Here is a 23,155-nt window from a genome sequence, read left to right on the forward strand (position 1 = left end):
CTATCATCACCCTTACATACAGCACAATAAAACAAAACCACTTTTTGATAGTGTTTTTCTTCTCACAAATATATTATTACAGAGTGCATTTAGAAGTATCACTTTCTAAGAGAATGACCATGACTTAAAAAGAATGACAAACATGACATAAATTCACTTCAGTATTTTCCGGTTTAATAGGCTACAGCAGACCATTAGAGAAATATTATCATTACTGAAATACAATGAACAGACTACTACCGTAAAGAACAGAAAAAAGTAAAAACATTGCAGAAGCATGAGTTAATGCCTAAAAGACTTATCATGAAGTGAAATACTTCAACAAATGCCATCTAGTTTGAAAAAAAAAAAAAAAAAAAAAAAAAAGAAGTTATATGATGACATAATAGTCATAGAATCAGTCATAGAATGGTTTGGGCTGGAATAGACCTTAAATCATCTGGTTCCAACCCCCCTACCATGGGCAGGGATGCCACCTCCAAGATCAAGTTGCCCAAGGCCCCATCCCCATCCAGCCTGGCCTTGAACACTTCCAGGGATTATTCCCACCTACCATTCTTTGATTTTCAGAGTACAGTGTTACCAGAGCATTCATACTTTCAAATGACACTAAAATAGAAGATGTTGTTCACTCACTAGTGGTTACTCAGTCCACAGGACTGCAGTATAACTAATCTAAAAGGAACACCCTCAAAATACAAAGAATTGTTGACATTGGGTCCTCAGGGTCAAATTTTTTGCTCTACAGATTTGCTATCTTGTGTTGGAGTATGCTAATGTAGACATAGCTCTGCGGATTTGTTTCCTTCATCTGAGTGTTTTCTTGGTGGAATTTGTAGGTTGCTTTAGAAAAAAGCATAGTCTTGCCTGAAAGCAAGTCACCTGTCTTCAACACGAAATATCCACATACCCTGAAATCAAATCTGGGAAAGTTTTTCAGCTGATTGTACTGGGTCTGGCTGGGATGGAGTTAACTTTCCCTGCAGTGGCCCATACAGTGCTGTGCTCTGCACTTGCAGCTAGAACAGCACTGGTATCACACCAATGTTTTGTCTATTGCTGAGCAGTGCTGGCACTGCATCAAGACTCTCTCCACCCCAGCCAGCCCTAAACGGACGGAAGGGATATTCCATACCATGTGGTGTCACACTCAGCAATAAAAGGTGGGAAAGGGGAAGAAGACAGGGGGCTTTCATGATGATCTCTGTCCTCCCAAACAGCTGCTACACATATTGAGGCACTGCTTCCAGGGATCTGGCTGAACATTGCTCGTTGATGGGAAGCAGGAAATATTTTTTTTTCTTCCCTTTGTGCTTCTGATTGGCTTTTACATTTTTTTTCTTTTTCTTTCTAGCATACTGTCTTCTCCTCCCCTCTTCTTTTGAGGAAGGGGAATGAGAGAGTGGTTGTGGTGGAGTTTAGCAGCCCAGCAGGGTAGAACCACCACACTACTTTTTGACCTTTGTATTAGATCCTAATACTGTGTAGACACAGAAGCCAATGAAACATGATTTGCATCTGAATTTGTCCTTCCAAGAAGGTTTTGGAACTAAATATGAGGGATAAACTGTAAGCTTGCAGTGATGCTGAATGTCCCTGTTGTGACCAAGAGCTGAAGTTAAGCAAACACTTCTACCTCAAAGTTGAATGTGTGTTTTCCCAAATTCACACAATTTTGGAGGAAGCATGATGTATCTGCTTGTGAGGCATGCTTTGTTAAAAGCCATTGAGAAATATAAATGGGATTTTTGCATGTGACAAGCTAGGAGGCAACCTTGAAAGCAGGAAGTTCTTAAGTCACAGAAGTCTTTAAGTCACATGCGAGCATTTTTCAAACACCACACTACTTGATTTTCAAAATTAATTTTGCAAAATGGAGCAATTTTCTTGGAAGAAAAATCTATGAATCATCTGACATCACAGTTCATCTGGACATATAGTCAGACAGTGAACTGTGTTGAAAGATAGCTAGTGAAGAATTGGAAACCAGATCTTGATTATGCCGTATCACGAGGCACTAACCTGTATCTTTCAACTCTGTGATTTTTGCATGCTTTTTTGTGGAACATCAGCTGTTGTCTTATGTATTAATGGCTCTCATGAACCTCAGGCTAATGTTGATTTAGATGACTGTGGCTATCGCTTACTTTGTTTAAGTATAGGACAGAAACTGGCACGCTCAGGTGTTTCACACAGAAAAATGTCATATTTTTCATATTTTCAAGAATATCCATAGAATTTTTCTAAGATTATTACTTAAAAATAGTAATAAAAAGAAGTCAATATGCACAGTTATAAAATTACATTTTGGATTTAAAATAAAAAATAAAATCCAGCACTTACCACATGAAAAAAGCTTATTACGATAAATTATTTTAAAGTACAGCAACTAATTCAAACCAAAGCATGAATCACTTACATATGATTAAATTAACTCTAATCTTTCTAAAATATTCTGCATGTATAGTACAAAAATGTACTTCTTTTGTCAAGTGCTAGTTGTTTTTTACAATCCACATCTAAATAAATTAACTTGCTATGAAACAACAAAAAAGAATATATGCAGGATAAAACCAAATTCTGGCTAATGAACAACAGATACAAAAATGTATTCAAACTGTTTATCTCAGAAAACTTACATCTAGTAGCGTGTGAAGATGCTGATCCTGGAAAACACTGTGAAGAAAATCTAAGTCTTTTTCACTGCAATCTGTAAGTGCATGAATTTCCTCCAGGCTGTCGAGCACCTGTGAGACTGCTCCTATGGGGCAATAAATAGGAGGGGGAAAAAAAAAATTAAAACTCGATAGAGCAAAGACTCATGGCAAACTGAACTTTGGAAAAGGAAACTTTTACTAATCTTGTATAACTGGAGCAGGAACTTAAAAAAGCCAGAGTTATACAGGAAAACACACTGAACAAACTTCATGAATATCAACAGTGCCCATATGTAATTATTCATAAGAAATGGTTTAACTGAAGGGAGGTTAAAAACTCTCTCAGGTATTTATTAAGTTTTGCTGGGTTGTACTTAGTCTGGTTTCCAACAACGTCTTATGAAGTCACTTGGGTTATCTGCTCAACCACCTGTCCTCACCATTTTTACTTCGACCTTCCCTTTCTTCACCTTTTGAACTGTTGGCCCATTTCAAATACACATCCCAAATTGGTAGAAATTTGAAAGAAACAATGCATTCAAAATTCTTTTTAAAATCAGCATCTGGATAAAGGAGGGAAGACAAAGAAAGACCTGACTGCTTTGTCCTCTAGAGTACGAATAAAAGGCTGTAAGGTTAGCTCAGATTTTTTTTTTTTTTTTTTTTTTTTCTGTTCTGCTTGCCTGGTTATCTCAAAACCAGACTTAGCACTTGCTGTCTTTTGAGAACAATGGATTGTTTTGGGTCATTGAAAGATGGGGTGATTTTTATATGGGTAAGGGTGAAAGAAAAAATGAGGGATATGGAGACATAAGGGAAAACCGGAAGGCATTGTGGAAGGTGGAAATCCATGAGGAAAGTTCAACTCATAGCTGGGAAGGACAGATAAACACAACATAAATCATAGTAAAACAGATAGATATAAATCTATAAAATAGATTTTTATTTTAAATATAAATCTATAAAAATATAGATTCCTTGTGGAATACCTTGTTTTAAAAATCAGGTATTGATGGAGGCTGCCACTTGTTAGCATTACTAAAATGCTGACATTGGCTTATCTAAACACTTATAGCTCATGTCTTCAGATTTTCCACCATGGTATAAGCAACTGGAAAGATGGTATCTTATGATTCAGTGTTAGCCTGTAAAAATGCCAGTTTTTGACAGTCAGCTGCAGAATGCTCTCTCATAAATAAATTCTTAACTCTGGATACAGAATTCTACACATTCTGCACTTCAGTAATTTCTCCTTAATGCATGTTGTCTGCTTCTTACTCACTTGCTGGTGGCCTAGTTACGACAGTCAGACAATATATATGAAATTCTAAAAAAAATACTCTATTTCTTGAAATTCTACTCTATTATATATGAACAATTCTTATCATCCCTTAGGTGTTTTTGTAGCCTATTGTATTTTCAGAATAAATAATAATAAAAATTAATAAAGATGAAAAGCCACCCCCTCCCAACCACACAAGGAGTCAAGTTAATTCAGTTACTTCTCTGAAAACCTTAAAAAAATGGAAACTTAATTAAATACACTAAACAAGACTTGTGATGAGTAAGTTAAAAATCCAGAAAGTCTTGTATCACATTTAGTAAAAGTCTTAACCTCAGATTGTCTTCTCATTTCTTTGGATACCACGGTTAAGAACTACAGTATTCCACTTGCTCACAACTCATAGGTCATAAGCAATAAGAAGACTTGTTAATCCTCTGTCATTAAATGTGTCTGACTACGTATTTGCAACTGATTTATTAACGTAGGTTACATTTATTTAAAAAAGTGGTGGCTGGATAGCAAGGAGTAAGACATTGTTTGCCTCATTGTAGTTGCTGTACATCAGAGCTAGTGTGCTGAAGAAGAGAAAAAACAGCTCCATCTTTGACAGTGAATAAGTATGCTTTGCTTAGAGGAACCTTCTATACTCCTCTGCCTGCAACATATCTTGCACACTTGGAGACACAGCAGGAAATCTGAGGAAATACAGGAACCCGGAATCTGCTGGTAAGAGCACAGAGAGATGCACAACTAAGCCTCAACGGCATGGAAGAACTCAAAAAGGGACCAAAAAGCAAATGTGCTGAGTTTCTTTTAACATTTTCTGTACGTCAGTTAAAGGCTGATGAACTTATGAGACTGTCAAGACTGAAGGAAAGTGCTTGACTTTCCAGAATACAGTTGACAGAAAATAATTTATTAGAATTCCCTTCTATTTCTATTCTTGTCAAACTCAGAGCTTAAATTAATTATTTTCTAGCAAAACTTTGCTTTCTAGGCTCAAAGCCCTTTCTACATATTTGCAGTGTCGACTTTACGGATAACATGTGAGAAGATTCAATTCAAAGGCTCAGATATGCTGGAGTCTTGTAATACTGCTTGAAGGTGCTCGTAACCACAAAAACCAGAGCCAAAACCACAACCGATGAGAAGCATGCTCTAAGTTCTATTATTACTTCGCCAATCACCGAACGTGTTGGACTTTTTATTTGACAGCATTATTTACTCTGGGAATTTGATTTTGTGCAATACTTTGGGGCCTTTCAAAGAGAAAGAAAAGTTACGATTTCCTTAACATTTGCATCTGAACAATCTTTCGAATACCTGGAAATGCCAGAACATTAAACACTAGCTCTTGTTTCTCCTGCCCGTTGGTTGCACTGGCTGTAATGCAACCAATAGATGGCTGTAACAGAAAGTTTCCAAGAACATTCTTAACAAATTTGATGGCAAGTTCTGACAGTGACTTGATAACCTCTCAAAAATCAGTTTTGCCTTTTTTTTTTTTTTTAACCTACAATCTTGTTGTCTATCTACTACCATGTCCTTCCATGTCATCACACATGTACAAATAACATGCACTTGCATGAGAAAATGGCATAGTAGCAATAGACTGACAGCACGTTATTGTTTAAAATAGTGACAGAATAATAAGTAGGCATTTTTGTAAACACTTAAACTCTGCTACGGACACTTGGTTCAAAGCATAACAATACATTTCAGAAGAGTTTTAAATTCACATAAAAGATACTGTCTAAAATAAAAATAACCAATTTTTGGAGAACACCTGCCCCTAAAAGAATCCTGTTGTATTCAAGCTAATTTCTAGCCTTTGAGAAAAAAAAATACAACAAACGATAAGGTATAAAGGCACGCAATAGGTGTGTAAATGCACTCAACATTTATGGTTATACTATGTATCCTCTAGAAATAGCAATTCAACTCTTTTCGTCATTGAAAATGCACCCATTTTAGCCTCAGCATAGATGAGAAAGGACTTAGGTGAGTTGTTACAATCATACAATCTAAATCTCAGATTTCAAATGGTCTTTAGCAGTAAAAGACAGACATTCTAAATATAAAAATTAAAAAAATGTATAAATATTAGTAAACTGGAAGAAAAAAACAACTTGACTTTTTTTGAAGACTCCGTAAAGCAAACTTTGTTAGAAAATGCTGCTTACTGCCACTGAACTTTCAAGTAGCCTCATCCAATTAGGTGAGATGAACATCACCCTGCACATCAATTTGCTATAAAAATGTATACACACACAATTGTGCAGGAAATGTTGTAATGCCAGGGATAAAAATAGAAGACTCTTCTTCAAAGTAACAGTAATAAAATCCGCACCAAATGTGATTCTATTGTAGTACTTGTGGATCCTACTGTAATTGCATGTTATCAGTGTGTGCAAAGGAACAGTGGTATTCGGGGTCGTATGCATAACCTCATTTTTCCTGTATTCCCATAAGACTATCTAAGAAAGGATGGGTGTGACTATTCACACCTATTTGGTTCCTTTAGCGTTTTGTTTGTTTGGTTTGGTTGTTTTGGTGTTTGTTTTGGTTCCTTTGGTATTGACATTTCTGAAATGCTGAAAACTATGGGTTCTCACCATGTTAAAAAAAACAACAGCCAGATGAATAAACAAAAAACAGCCTGAATGCTTACAGTAGTCTTCTGCAGTCATTACTAATACATGAAACTTGTTTCACGATTAGTAGAATGACTTCTTAAGAATAATACCAAATTGCTTTTAAGAAGATGGGAAGATGAACTGAGTACTTTTCTTCCCATTGAGGAAGATTTATTATTTGTCAGTTAGATCTATTTGCCTTCTAAGACAGTAACTTGGCATTATTTCTTCACCCATTGTGTTGCCAAAGTTATCACAGGTGTTTCCTGCAGATTCTATTACCTAATTTATGACGATGGCCATTCAGAAAAGGTTCTCTCTGAATTCTATCTCTAGAGACTTTGTAGTTCTCATACAGCTCCTCGATTATCACCTGAGGTTAGAGCATCACGGACACTGGTTCATCAAGTTGCAAGTAGAGAAAGCTTTGGTAAAACACAGTACCATTACTGTGTTCTGGCATCTCTAGGTATTCTAACCTGGAACAAATGGTTTGGCTAGAAACTGATCTTTAGAGGTATTAAGTAGCTGCTTACTGCTTCCCTTGAAAAGAAAAAATATCTTGAAAATACTATTCTAAGAAATACCCTTGATATTCTAGAATAGAAATGTCTCCACCACAAAACACCACGTAAGTTTTTTTTTTTTTTTTTTTTTTTGGAAGCTCAAAAAACAGGGCAGGTAGAACTCACTTCCTGTATTATGCAACAGGCAGCAGGGAGAATTAAATTACTAGCTTCCTTTCATGTAGCACTGATACGTGATAGTGTATGACTGAAACAGGGTTTAGGTAAAAATACTTAGATCTTGCTGCTAAACACAGAGACTGCCTGGCAAACACATTCTGAGAGAGAAAAAAAAAAGGAAATCTTATTTTTGTTTAATATTGACAACTACGCATGTACTTTTAAGCCTTGATCAGTTGTAAACCCTCCTCTGAGCAATGTAAATTTGTGAAAGGAAGCCTGACCTTGTTTAAGTATAAAACTATAAAACGGTGACCTTTTAGCAAGTCTCCTGCAATCAGTATTCTAGAAAATGACTCTGCAGAACACACATTAATAGCCATTATAATAATAGTACACTTTCATTAAAGTGACACTATCAAGATCCCAACCCCCTGGATATGTAGAACTGTATTGTATTATGTTAATTTCCCCACACCAACCACTAATTTTAATCCTGCTCATTCTCATAAACTGTCTTAATTTGTAACAATTCTGCAGCTATTCTACCTGTTATTCTACAGGTAAGTAACTATGCCTTAGAGCTTTTACAGTGGCATTTAAATAACTAACCAAAGATTAGCTGCTATTTGTAGTTTCCCTACATACCACAAATCTGTCCTTATGCCAGTCAATCTACACACACCACAAGCTGCTTTTGCCTACTTCACCTCTTGGCTGTCTTCTTGTGTGCAGCCATTGGAGATGCAGTTAAAGAACAATCCTGGGTCTCAAAGCACAGGCATTTTAGAAGGCTGGATTTATATTTCATTTTGTTTATGAAGAAGTCAGAAGCTAGCACATATAGCAAGGACAGCAAAAAAAAACCATCAGGAACTGTTAGATTTTAGAAAGACTGGATGAAGGCACTGGATACAATCTCATAAAAAAAAAAGTTCAGTTCTTTTCATAAAAAATGGTCTTATAAATATTGTGAGATTCTGACAGAGTACATCTGGTGAAGAGATGGTGAGATTATTTTTATCAGCTCCGCAACGAGAGTTTCAAGTTTCATGGATTTTTTTTAAATTTTATTTTTAACATATGACAAGTCATTCAAAGATTCTTTGGCCTTGCATTAAGAATCCAGCGACCTTTAAGCTACCTATTTAGTGATAACTGTATAAATCCATGACTCCATTAGTTTTGTTTTGTTGGCATCTTATTAAAAAAAACCCACAAAACCACAAGCCATAAATGTTAAACAGAGTAGGCTGAGTAGGAAATTAAACACTGCATCAAAAATGCTGTGGAAATGATGGGGTGTATGTCTGCTGAGATTTTCAAATCATGTTCAGTTATACATTAAAAACTGTCCATGTCAGCCACACATGAGTACCTAGGCTCAATATCAGCATAATTATAAATTTCTCTGTCCATGTTAAATGGAAGATCAGATTTGCCTTAGTTAACAGTATATAAAAAAGAATCCCTCTATTGCCACTTTCTGTAAAGAAAATACAAAACATACACTGTTTTCATTAAAGGCAAGCAAAGAATCTTTTACAGACACAGGACCTTTCCACTACTTGTGGGGATGTAACTTTAAAGCTTAACAGAAAGCCAACTGAGGCTCACATGATCTTCCTCGCTTTAAACCACATCTGTGTGAATCACTGAAGCTGAGAGGCCTCTAACCTCACATGGTAATTTGTTGCTCGTTGCAGTGCACTCATTCCACAGCAGCTGTCTCTGTAAGGACAGATGACAGCTGAAGCATGCATATATATATATATATGCCTATAACTTAAAATAAGGTAGGAGATGCGTGTTTCACATATATATGTAACAGTGTAATTACAACTAAAGACAGGCAAGGACTCTCTCCTCTCATTTCAGCTTTATTGTGTTTACTGACTTCTTGCTTCCTGTTCTGAAACCAAACAGCCAAGTTTAGGTATGCTCTACATTTACAAAGACTCTCCTGCATGCATATAATTCTGTCAATGTTTCTGGGAAACAATCAAGACGGTAATAGTATATATATAGATGTACATACACATATATATATATATTTAAAAAAAAGCATGAAAAGTAAAGGGAGAGAACTGGAAAGATGGAGGTTTATGGAGACTACAGTGAAACTGCAGAAAGAAGGCATGTGATGGAAGAATATGGTAGGGAGGTGTGATAGAACAATATGGTAAAGAAACTGGGATAAATTAAAGGGAGCAACACCTCTGGAATACACAGAAGGAAAGAAAAGCATGTAATAGTTGGAGAAGAAAAGCAGAAGTAACAGGTGCACAAGAAAAAACAGGGAAAAAGGCAACCCCCCAAAAAAACAAAAACAACAAAAGCTCCTAAACACAAGCAGGAATGCTGAGAAGAGTAGTATATATGAAACAGGAGAGAAAGAGAGAGAGAATGAGCAAGAAAAAGAGAGGAAGGAAAACAAGGAAGAGGAAATAGAAAGGAAGAACCTTGTGCTTGGTTTTGAAGCTAACCATTGTTTTATGCTGTACACACAGGGGCACTATGAGTTCACATCTCTAGCTTTCTCCATACTTGGGACCTTTACACAAAGTTCACCAGCTCCTTTTCTTAGCTATCTCTCACCCTAAAACTAGGCACAAATATGACAGAAGACAAACCAGGGTGGAGGTAATGAAACATGTAGTGAGAAGGTATTGCTTTTCAGAAGAGACCCACACCTCACAAGTTGCATGTTCACATGCAAACAACCAAAGAACTATTTTAACAAATGAGTGCCCTTCACTACTACTGCCTTCAATACTTTCTTTCGCATTGCAGAAATAAATGGAAGCCCTCTCCTGAGCACTAAGTGGGCACAGCCTTTTATTCAGTAAATTTACTGAAGAAAGCATATTCCAAAAAAAAAAAATCAATGGCTGAGGCTTTATACAACATTTTCTTTTTTACTACAAGTGCATACAAATAATCCTGTTATAAAACTTTTATATAGAAATCCACTGAGTTCTCATTCTTAAATTACTGGACACGCATTCTGAGAAGGGGAAATAGGAGGAAAAGGAACAACCTCTGCAACCTCTGAGATCAAAATAATCAAACAAACCAAAATCCATGATTTTCTTCAGAAATGGGGTCATGTCTTCCTGCCCTGACTTAGGATGGAAGAAGTATTAGTTTACAGATCTTAAAATGGTACAGGAAGAGAAACACTTTCTATAGTTTGTATTTTGAGATGCTGAATTTGTTTGTTTTCAAATGCTTGTGGTTTGTATTACAAGGTCTAGAATCTTGTACCTGCTCTTCTGTCTAGCATAGTCTATAGGTTTAGAAGTGCTTGTGCTTTCAGTCTCTTATGAAGTGTGCAGCTAACTTGTGGCAGAAATCTCCACCCTCCACCTCATTAATATTCCTTCATTAAGGGGACACAGACTGTATAGTTATTTAAATCAGCTGTATGCATATACACAATGTATATGCATAAATCACATACCATGTCAACACAGAATAATCAAGAAAGTTCATGCAAGGTTATCTCAAGAAAATATATGATTAATACTACAGTATATGCTTAGTGTTCAGGAGAAAAAAAGTTGTTAGTCCATGAAAACAGTAATTTTGGAATTAAAATGCAAAACAAAACAGTTTTATCCCATATTAATTTAATGAAAATGTAACCTTATTTCAGTTGTGTTGCAAATACTGAAAACAAACAAACAAAAAAGGTAATTTTAATACTGCCTCTAACCTTGAACATTCAGAATTCTCTGGAAATCATATTATTTCTGGTTAACTGTACTTTGAAAGTTATAGATAGATTTAATCAAAAACATACAGGGTATTTTTTCTTGATTAGGCAGTATTAAAACTGAGAACAGTAAAGTGAAGAGAAAAAAGCTGATTTTTAAACATGCAAAGACACATACTATAGCTGAGTGATATGCCTTAAAGGAAAACAAAGGGATACCTACTTTCTGCTGCTAGAAGTCCTAGTAGGAAGGCAGCATTTGGACAAACAACAAACAGTATGAAGATTTCAGAACAAGCGATTTATAAAGCTGCAACCTAGCATACTACTTGAGCCAAAAATAGTATGAACAAAGAAATTGACAATACCCCCCCCTCCGATTTTTTTTTATTTTAATATGGTTTCTACATCTGAAGCAAATGGGACTTGTGGAGGAGGATGGGAGGAAAACAAGCACTTGGCATTGGGAAAGTAGCACATCTATGCAGTGTTAGGCACCTAAAATAACATTTTTTTCCAACATCAGTACACAGTTTCAAAATATTCAGAGAAAACATGATTTAAAGTAAGAGTACTGTAACAGGTGAACTGGAAAACTATTACGATATACTGTAAATAAAGTGTAACATCACATTAATTGCTTTATACACTTATATTCACTAATTAGAATTGAACAATTCAATTATATTGAATTTTTAAAAAACAAGTTTCAGTGATTAAATTATGGAAACTACTTAGAAATACAACCATTTATTACTGATTTTAATTCATGGTGACTTTCTGTATTGGTACTTAAAAATCTTTGTACCTAAACACACCATAATAAAGATAAATAGCTGAAAAAACATAAAAATAATGGGAAGCTGGAAACACTCAGACTTATGGTCTGAAAACTGACAGTCAGTCATACTTGTACAACTAGGGATTAATGACAGTAAATTATAAGGTGTATACAACTTACTGCCCTTTTTCCATACACTCATACTTTAAACTGTTACACAAGATCCTTTGCAAATATGCAGAAAATCAGTGGTAATTTTTGCTTAACAGTATTTCTTTTTCTTCCTCATGTAGATGAGACTGACAGCTTTTAAGTTCTGGGCTTATTTGGCTCATGTTTCATGGAATCTAAATTCCACACAATTCCACACATGGAATCTAAATTCCATACAATTTCACTGCTAGTGAATTAAACTATTGGCCATGTGTTTGTTGCGTGATTCCACTGTGAAAGCCTATCAGACTGAGCTTTTAAAATTTTATTACTTTCAAATTTGAAAATCAAGAACTCACATTGTTCAAGTTGTCTCATTTGACAGGACAAAAGAGTCCAAAAAGAAAAAAGAGCATGACAAATTTATGCAAAGCACTAATTAGACAAAGTATCAAGATGCATTTATAAAAATGCCATATGAAACTTTTACCTTGTAGTTTGAAGAAACAAGCTAAAACACTATTGTAGACCTTAAAATGCCTGCTTCTTACACAAGAAAAAAGCACTGCCTCTATGCTCATCACATTACACATTTACCACAGAGCTCAGAAAGCAAATAAATGTTCAGGAAGTACTGCAACAGTGCTATTTGGTAGCCTAGGCTAAATAAGTACATCTGGTCAGTATATCTAACATATAATATGCTGCTCTACTTTCTATGTGGTTAAACTGAAACAAAGCATTATAAAATACTTTACAAGAACTTCATAAGTTATTCTGAAACTGTTCATCACATATCAGCATACAAACACCACAAACCAAGCTATACAAGCATGCATTATAGAGGAAAGTTCTTTAACTAAAAGGTAAGATCTGCTTTAATCTAAAAATCAGTTATTCAGTTTTCCAAAGACAAGGGATCTTGTCTTTGAACTCCTAAAGCAACTCAGTAGATGTGAAAATATGGCTAAAAAAAGGATTCTGAAATACAAAGTTGTAAAAGGAATTCTTCATTTTATGGGCTTTGCTGACTTGTTGGCTTAAAAACCTAGATGTCCTGAATTGACTTAAACTCCGGAGTAAACTAAATGGCCTTCCTGAATTCAACTTCCCAAGCAAAATTTTCACACAATTTCACAGTGTTTCCTTGGTCTGGCACAGAATGCGTGACTGAAGAAGGAAAAATCAGAAAAATGCAACGTTTTTGTGCTGATGATACTCATTCTTCAGCCAGAGGCATTGTTACCAAAACACTTGAAAATTATACATTTGGTCTCTTCTGCCATGGGACAAATGGTTATCATATGACATAAACAAAGGAAAACCTCTATCTTGATCTAATGTGCAACCAAATGATAGGAGGACCTAGAAGGGTGGGAGGGAACAGGAGGGGGAAGGTCAGCAAAGAGCAAACTGATTATGAATTTCTCTTTTCCCTCATTAGTTTCATGGTCTACTTTAAACTCTCTACTGAGGCAATTTTTTTCATGTGCCATATTCAGCTTTTAGAGCTGCTAATTGATTACTTCTGCTTTATATTTGTTTCAGAATATTAAAAATATCTAAAACATTTATTAGCTTGGGAAACTAGCATTTTACAATGTCATGAAGACAGGTGGCCTAACAGTCAAATGTTTTAACTTCTAGCAAAAAACATTTGCAAGACACTTGCAATATGAGCTGTTTAGCATATTTACTGGAGAAGTTACTGAACACAGAGTATCAGCAGTCAAGTAATATTTTAGTTTAATTATTTTTTATTATTATTTGAAATTATTTAATTATTAAATATTTACCTAATTTTTCAAAGCATTTTTAAAACTTTTATTAGTCTCTCAAAATTCTGCAAGATTGAATTCTGCTAGGTTGCCAACAGAGCGCTAGCAGGATTAAGTCACTCAGAGGACAATCGCTGATGAAAGAGGGAATAGATAACCAAGAACAAATACATAATAATAAATAGCTGCAGGAATCAAGAAGTTTTAACACAGTCTGTAGCCAAGAAAGGAAAATGTATGCAAAAAAAAAAATCTGTTTGATTTTAAATTTAATTTGTCTGTGTCTACTCATATCTAATTTATTTATGAAATTTGCTGATCCACATTGGAAAGCACTCTAATCAGAATATCCTCTGCAATTATGCATGTCAAAAAGTCATCTGACTTGCTGTCTATAGTGCTTTGGTATCACAGGCTATTGCTGTGGGAATAATATAGGGAAACGCTCAAAGCATCCAGTAATCCCAGGTTCGTGACACTGAGGGAGAACACCTCTAGCCTAATCTGGAAAACAAAACTGAAATTTTCTGTTTCTGTGTTTAGAAAGACCTGGAGGACAGGATACACAATTTGCATAATTTAATAAGCATTTACATTTCTGCATCTTTATCTTAGTAGGAGCTAAACATTTGGCCATTCATTTGGGCAATGACAAATCATTTAATTTTAATGGTATGCTTCATGAAATTTTATGGGAGGATTAAGTAGACAGCTACATTGAAAATATTAAATGTTCTTCACTAGCCTTTATGATCTGAAGTAACATCGTAAATTGTTAGAAAGGAAACTTAGATTACCTGAAGACAGTCAAGTTTCCACGGACATTCAAGGGGTTTATGTCTAATTTCTGTAAACTAGTTCAGTTTAGAAACATCTCAAGAGCCTGTCTCTGCAAGTCAGAAACATCTGAAAACATAATCGGTGCAATTCTGAAGAGGAAACGACACAGATTTCCATATCTAGCAATTTCAGAAGCTGGAAGTCACAGTATCTTTTCTTGGAAGGCTCAGTGTTTATCCTCAGATATTAAATATTTTATCAGCTAGTGTAGTCAGTAAGGGAAAACACCATGAAAAGTACTCACTAAAAATGGTTTCCTGATCACTGTGATCTCCCATCAGTAAGATCGACAATGTTATTTTAGAGAATTATAAAGCTTTTCTAAGAAATCCAAGCTATTGTTTCAGTTATTTCAGAGGTAAACACAGTGCAATAATGGACCTAGCACAGATATTCTGTAGAATTTTTATATGTACTGGATTCACGTGTTCTGTGAGCAGAAAAAAATAGAGCATGTACCCTTGCTGTACACTGATGCCTGCAATTACATCACTTCATGAGGAAGACACATGTCCTGTTGATGTGAGACTGAAACTGGAAAGAGGAACGGCAGTTTTTAGACTAGGAAAGTTACCACTGCCAATCATGTCCGTGGCCTATTCATTTTATTGAAATGAAGGAAGTAGCTGGAAACAAAAATTAAAGCACTGAAAAGTAACTCTGGGTGAAGTCAAATCAACTTATTTTCTTTAAAACTATATACAGTTACATCAATTATGCCAAAGCTGGCTGCCAGAAGTTAAGCTATGAGGCTGTAATTACCCATTTGCAGTTAATGATCTGAGATCCCCTTCATTTCAATGGAATTTATGAGAAGTGAGCATCTTTAAGCACTAAGCAGTCTTTGTATTTAAGTACTCAAACTTGAATTTCAAGAAATAAAATTTCAGAATTTCAACAAAAATATCCCTGAATTTGTATATTAATGACATTGAAATAATTCATGAAGATGACTTGCTCATATGAAAGAAGAGAAAAGCAATACTTAACATTTGCAGCCAGCAAGTAATATTCTCACTTAGAGAATACATTAGCACACAGTAGTTCAGCACATGTAATTGAGTTCTGAAATAATCTTCTAGTAAAGAAAGCTTTATAGTTACAAGCATTCTTAGCTCAAATATTCTGCCAGTACTATCTAGTTGTTTAGAAAAATAAAAGACTTTTATTAGCCTTAGATTTTCTTACAAATTCATTTAATCCTTATTTTAGAACAGTTAGGCCAACGCATGCTTTTGGATTGCAGATTTTGAAAGTAACATTATATGAAAATTAAGATACATATTATGACAGGACTGTTTTAATCAAGGGACTACCAAGTGATTTAAATACCCGACTATGGGCTGAGGACAAAAGTACTGCTGGAAGCAATGTTACAGTCCTGCCCAAGGCCCAGCTACATGCCCATAGAACAGTATGTGTTGTCCCTCTTCTCTTGAAGATTCAGGGATCTGGCTTATAATGCCAGAAATACTGCCCAGCCCGCTTTAAAGAGGAGACCACTTAGTCATACTGTTCTCCAACACTGTCAAGAGTCTCTACTGTCAAGAGTCTCTGGTATACAGTGGTTTCTTTTTGTAAATAACTATTACTAGTGTATGAGAACCTTGCTTCTGCCTAAGAATTCAGGACAAAAATTCAATATGCTTTTACACTGAAGGAACGTAAAGAGATATATGAGGTTATGGTGCTATTGGTAATTAAATACATATACATCAAATAAAAATTCAGACGATTTCTGTAGAATCTTAAAGCTCTGTAGAAATGTTCTCTTGACTCCTGTCACTAATACCATTATGACTGAAATATATGTATGGTTCACATTTAAAGGGTAACTTACTATGCAAGTTTATGAGATCATGAGAAACTAATAAATACTTGGAACTCTAGTCAGTACAGAATTAAGACAGATAGACTGCAGTAAATATACTTTCTGCTAAAATACCTGAGGAGGTAGGATCTTCAGAGAAGTCTGGCAGCTCTTCAGGGGGGTCACCATAGAAGGAATTGAATTTGTGGCTTGACACTGCTGCTAGTACTGCCCCCTGAATAAAAACACCCACAAAGTCTAAATTACACAAAAAAGGTTAATGAAACATTTCCAGACACCCTCAGTCACTCAACCTCTCAAGCTTTCTTGTGTGTACACCTTTTTGGTGAAGAGTAAGTAAATTTCATAATCTTCACCTGCTTTAATATTATCAGTAACCATACATAACAAAAGAGCTGGTCATAAACTAATGAACAGTAACTACATGCTCCGTGAGGGGATTCATGAAAGAAGTTCTTTAAGGGAAAGCACTATAAAATCCTCTTTGATAAAAAGTAACTCAGAACTCAGTCTCTCAATGTTAAATGATATAGAAAAAAGAATAGTCATCCATTATGGAAGGTCAAATTTAAATAAGTTTCCAACGATGCTAACCAACCAAATAAAATGCTTGAAGAATGAAAATATTTTGCTCAGATTATGTGTTAATTTGTACAAGTGAAATCAAAATTGTAAATTGAAATAATTACCATTTAATTTACTGAGGCAGGTGCTAAACCATGGCAATATGTAATGGACATGTCTATGCAATGGACAGGGTTTATCTGAAAGTAATATGATACTTAGACTATAAATGAACTGCTTTAACACAAGGAGAAACCCTTGGACTCTGGAAAACATGAAAGAATTTGGCAAAGGTACTTAAAAATCTTCACAAATCCTAGTTTATCTACATAAAGCCAAATTCAGGATAGGTTGAGGTATGAAACTTACATAAAGTTAGCAAATAATGGTAGAATTTTCTTCCCCCAAACAGATACATACTTTCTATAATAAAACGTCTTGAAGTAACAGAATTTGTCCAAGTTTATTTATGGGGTGACAGACAGGAAAAATCTTTTTAGATACATTTCTGAGCACTGTGATTGGCAGGACATTTCTGCTAAAAGCAACAGGTACTTTGCAAGTTTCCACTAAGTGCACCAGGTAACTTGGGCAGAAATTTTAAATACGCCTAACAATTAGAGAGTAGTCATGAATAAAACAGAAATCTTAATGCCCAGAGAAGTTTCAACTGTTGTCTGCAAATCCAATATGTTTTACAGTTTTATCTCCAAACATTAGACAGCACGTAATGTAACTCTATGGAGCTAATGTCCAATTATATTGTAACTTCAAATTTGCATCAGGTTTTATAAAAATCTTTAATTTTATGTTAACTTCTGAAGTAGAATGTTCGGTAGAAAGAAGATAAAAGGAGCATACAAACTCAAGAAGAAGACAATCGTCCTAGATAGGACAGCTAAAAAAGGAACAAATCATTTTTTTTCCTACAGTTCAACAAATTCCAGACTCTAATATATTTATTATGTTAAAAACATCAAGCAGAAGTACATAGCTATTACCCTAATTTGTTAGGGATGAAAAAAAAACATGGTGCAGAGGCTACAATAAAAGGTTGGGGTGATGGAAGGTGGGATGGGATCTCTAGTAGACTCCCCAAGTAAGCACAGGTTATGTGGTGTGCTGTTATAAATGATAAGAAAAATTCTAAATTTCTGTCAGAAATTTTTAAAAGATTCAGTTGTTAGGATTAGTATTAGTATCTTAATTAACATTCTATTATATCCTTTGCTTTAGAGAGGAAACAGCATTTTTTTCCAACAGAGAAAAAGACTTCATGAAAAAATAAAGGTTTTAGATAAAGTAATAATCATGAGGCATAGATATCCACAGTACAAAGTAAACTAAATAACTACTGTATTTATCTTTTCCTCTTACCTGGACTGGATGGATTAGCAAGTTTAAAATCTAGTCTTTAAGACCAAGCAATACATTCTTATTTGACAAATTCTCATGATCTGACCCTGACAGCATCAGTATATTTGACATCCATGAGATATCTATACGATATAATAATAATCTCAGGCTGCCTAAATGAGTGTTACATGGGAAATTACAAAGCTAGAAAATGGTCATCTGCTCTAACATATATTTACTTGTACAAGTAAAGTACAGTTTATCCACTCAAGTTTTTAATGGCTTATATATGCAAACTGGATAACACAATTTCAAGAAACATTCTGCAGAACAGTGCTTTGGTAGCACTTGTAGAACAAATGGCAGAAAAGAAACTGCACGTATAGATGCTCTCTAGGGAATAAACATACTGGCTTCCCCCAGAAGAAATCTGGGAAAGACCTGAGATTGTGTCTACAGCAGGAAAACAGATCATATTCTAAAAGGTACTAGCTAACATTTTAATGAAAGTGACATACAAACCACCTAAGAGAAAGGGATATCAAACTACAGCAACTGTTGCATCCTAATCATCACTTGCTTTTGCAGCTATCTTCAACTTTAGCAAAGCAGCAACTCAATATCTATTTATATAGTTCTGTGTTTTATTACAAATTCTAAAATAGCTCACAAGTTGTAATACTGCATGTTTCTGTTAAAGTTTTACCAACCTTTCAGAGTATTTAAAATGTTTCTGTTAGCCTTTCCAAGACAGGACTAGTTTACTGTTTTGAAGGAAAATCATGTTGTTTTGGGCTAAAATGTTAACATTCTTTCCAATCTGTCTGAGAAATAATGTTGTGTATAGGGGATTTACTGAAGAAGACATCTTTGCTATCTTTGAAGAAAAGTAGTTAACATTACTATGTTTCTTTTACCATAAACTTAACAGAATAATAACGGAACCCACTATTCACTCCCCTCCAGTAATTCATGTTATGGAGAATTACTGAATTAGTGTGAGGAGAAGACCTCATGCACACCTTGGTTGATACCAGACAATTTGCACTGGAATTTAGTTTGAAAAGAATGAACTAGGAAGGGATGAACATCCCTAATAAGACATCGTTGTGATGGAACATTGTAGATCAGTTTCAACTTTGTTTTTTTACTGCCGACTTTACAGTACAGATTTCTTTTGGTGCTTTTAAAATTAATAAAATATCACTTGAAATTCAAATTATGTAACTATGCTGTTTTAACACTACATTCATTTTACCTTTAGTTTTCGTCTTGCATTGAATTTTCTCAATTGTTCTACTGTTTCTGGAAGATGAATCTTGTATGCATAGCGATCTCTCTCCTTAAAACAAAAACCAAAACAGAACAAAACAAGGATTAAATACAAGATCTTAATATTATCTTGACATTAACATACTAGGCAAGAAACTCATCAGCTACTAAGTATCATAAGAAGAATGAAGTTTTGGTGCAAACTAAGGTAAACTTTAAGGAACTGATAGGGATTAAAGTATTTTGAAAGAATCCTTAACTTGGGGCCAGGGATATTTTTGCTTCGTAATTTTGTTTCCCACTTTGTAGTGAGATCCTAGCCTTATTTTTTACTCTTATGTTGTAAAAGTTAGTCTGTGGCTAGCATTGAACTTGGAAGCTGTCAAGCACAAAGCTGGAGCACACAAATCCTGGCGAAGCAACATGTACAAGCACTCTCCTAAGGAGTTCCTGATACTTGGGTTAAATTTGGGATATGGGGTGTCTGCACAACAGAGCAGGAAATGCCAGCTTGATGGCTGCTGACATAAGGTGCTACCTTTCATGAAGAATTCACCACTGTAGATGCAGACCAAGAAGGTGCCAATAAATAGCATGCAATGGGAAGAGAACTTGAAGCAACTGAGTACTCTCTTCCCTTGCCCCAAACCATCACAGAGGCTATATAAACTTATTAATTTAATGTAAATGTTTATCATATGAACCTCTTGAATCAGAGTGAAATCACTGGCAGAAGTATTACAATCTCTGTATGGTGCCAGATGCCTCTATCCCATATTGTATGTGATTGCTATCTATAAAATGGTTAGAAGAAAATTCTGAGTCAACAGGAAAGACAGTTCATCTTTGGCAAAAGTAAGAGACAACTGATTGACAGAAAGCCATCCTAAGCTTGGAAGAAAGACTTTCTTAAAGTAAATCTTCTCTCTTCTTGTCTTTCAACAAATAAGGGCAAGACCAGCAAGAGACCACAGACAATAAATATGTAATATAAGCAGAATCTGCACATTTACATTACAGAATGAACTTTAAAAAAAAAAGCCTAAGTAGGTTAGTTTCTCAAACAATATAGATGGCATTTTCTTCTGCTTAAATAACCCCCATCAGAACTCTTGCTTTGTCATCTAAATGACACAACATGAGAAAAAGTCAAATTACAGGCAAAGACAGGTCACCTGTGCTTACCACAGACTCAATTACCGGAGTGCAATCATTTAGGATTCCCAAATGTGGTGTACATTCCTAAGCTCTATGAAACATTTGATTCGGTATGCATGCCCCTGATGAACAGACAGAACTTTAGCCCCTTTTGTGTGGAGAGGTTCAAACCTGCAGTTCCCAGTATTCAGAAGAGTGCCATAACTATTATTGCTAACAGGTGCACAGTCTTGCCCTCTTTTTATAAACTAGAATATTCTGTAATTAGGACTGCAAGAGTCAGAGCCAGAAAGAAAGCAGAGAAGTGAAAGAATGACTCCATTCACTGGTAGTTAGACCACTTAGTTGGAGGGAGAAGAACATACCAGCCTGTACATGTCATTTTTGTGTGTGTGTGTGTGGTCAACACTTGTCTTAGGTAAAATGGTCCAGGAGCGGACACCAGAATCCCACCCTTTCCACTTGAGTGCCCTATTTAAGTTAATGATAATATGACTATACCCTGGGCCCACATTACAGAAAATAAATAGAGGATAAAAATGAAAAATAATTAATTAATCAGTTTCAGCCAAAGAAAATACAATGCTCTTAACCAGCACTTTTCAAATGTGCAACACACCCATCCTTTTCCAACTCCAATGTTCAGAACAACTTATTAGCGGGACTGCTGAAAGCCAGGTGTATATTCTCCTGCTCCTATTGTTAATCTGCATTGTCCAGCAACTACTCTTCCACTGGCTCAAATTGGTTTGTAAATTCCGCCACCACCGAAAAACAATTTGATTACCAGATGCCATGTAATTTTATGTAGTTACAGCAGCCTTTGAACAACCCACCACTACGGAGTTACTTCACTCTAGTGAGACATTTTGGAAATCTAAGGTAAGAAAGCAATATACTGCATTGCTATATGCTGCAATAATAAGAAAGAGATTTGGATAGGACTGAGCTAAGAAGAGATCAGAAATTACTCCTCTGGAATTTGAGAACCACAGAAAGACACAAGAATACCTTCTTAAAGCTTATTTCTACGTAGTCCTACTCCCTACACTCTGATGTTGTCCAAGATTCTTAAGCGAGTTTGCTCTTGCTGCTAAACAAGGGTTCAAGCTTGGAAATAACCAAAAACTCAAGCTCTAGTCTCACAAAACATTTAAAATATATTATTACACATTTTATAAAATGTCATGTGTAATTTAAAAGATTAAACAAACATATATTTTTGTCCCTTGAAGAGAAAACTGATATGTAAACAAGTGGTCTTACTACCTTTAACCAGGGATGATTCAGTGCTTCATATACTGTTATCCTTTCTGCTGGATCCAGCATAAGCATGCGGCGTACCAGATCTTTGGCACTTTCAGAAATATGGCTCCACTGCCTAGGATTCATCTGATTACAAGCAAGAAAAAAAATAATATTAGTGATAAGAAGCTGTTATTTATGGAAGGTAAATAACAGAGACTTAAGAGTGGCTGGTACTTGTAAACACTATCTTAATAATTGTGAAAAGAAGTTTTCACACTTTTTAGTAACTCACAAAACTGAACATTAGTTGCTTTTGAAATGGCATAAAAATTTGAATACTCTGAAAGTTGCATCACATAAAAGCATCACATATCCATGGCATTAAAGAATCACAGTATAATTCTCTACCTATGATACATTTTGTTCAGATAAAAGTGACCACTAGAAAAAAAAAAGTGACATTTTGTTCAGATAAAAGTGACCACTAGAAAAAAAACAAAACCACACACACAAAAAAGTAATTAGGATTTGTCTGACAGTTAACTATGCATATGATAAACACAGAAATTAAACCTACTCCTGAAATTGATATAAGGAATGGGATGACAATCTATTTCTATCAACCTACAAGTTAAAGCCACTGATGCTGAGTATGAAGGGAGACATTTAATGCCTGTTGCAAACTTCCCTGGTCCTATCCCACAGACATCATGGACAATGTCTCTTCGCAATAAATTCCTTTCAACCTAACAACATTTAAGCATCTTCAGCCATGAAGACAGGAAAGCATACTGAGATGTGATCAACAATCTGAGCAATTGTGGATTTCTGTGCACTTAGAGCAGAACTTTATATTTATGAAACAAGAAATATGACTTCGAACGTATTTTCATATTGTGCATATACAGGTTTGTGTTCAACTATTGAAGAGGGTGGGTACCCAATAAAAACATACTAAAACAGGAAATTCTTACCATTGCAAAGGATTCTATCCTTATGCTATTTCTAGGACTTTCTTTGATTTATGAAGAAATTAAGTTTTATTTGGATGGCACATTGCTAGTTTTATTAAAAGGAATTTCAAAATTATAACTTGTCTTTTTAAAACATTTCTATCTGTTCATTTAAAAAAGTCAATTTTACTTAAAACCAGTCTGTGACAAAAAAAAAAACCAAAAACAACAAATATTGC

The 23,155-nt window shown here is 35.1% G+C and overlaps 1 protein-coding gene across 4 annotated transcripts in view; it reads right to left on the reverse strand.

Moving 5' to 3' along the window:
• Positions 1–23,155, reverse strand: part of CASK (calcium/calmodulin dependent serine protein kinase) — a 214,316-nt gene that overhangs the window by 56,081 nt on the left and 135,080 nt on the right. For all 4 annotated transcript variants that reach the window (XM_082779340.1, XM_082779339.1, XM_082779342.1 and 1 more), the window contains exons 8-11: positions 21,985–22,107; positions 19,544–19,627; positions 16,480–16,579; positions 2,640–2,761 (exon numbers count right to left, since the gene is read on the reverse strand). In XM_082779340.1, the coding sequence (XP_082635466.1) occupies positions 2,640–2,761; positions 16,480–16,579; positions 19,544–19,627; positions 21,985–22,107 (429 nt within the window). The remainder of the gene's footprint in view (positions 1–2,639; positions 2,762–16,479; positions 16,580–19,543; positions 19,628–21,984; positions 22,108–23,155) is intronic.

This window comes from Aythya marila, assembly GCF_965140915.1.
Source record: "Aythya marila genome assembly, chromosome: 1".
NCBI classification, from domain to species: Eukaryota; Metazoa; Chordata; class Aves; order Anseriformes; family Anatidae; genus Aythya; species Aythya marila.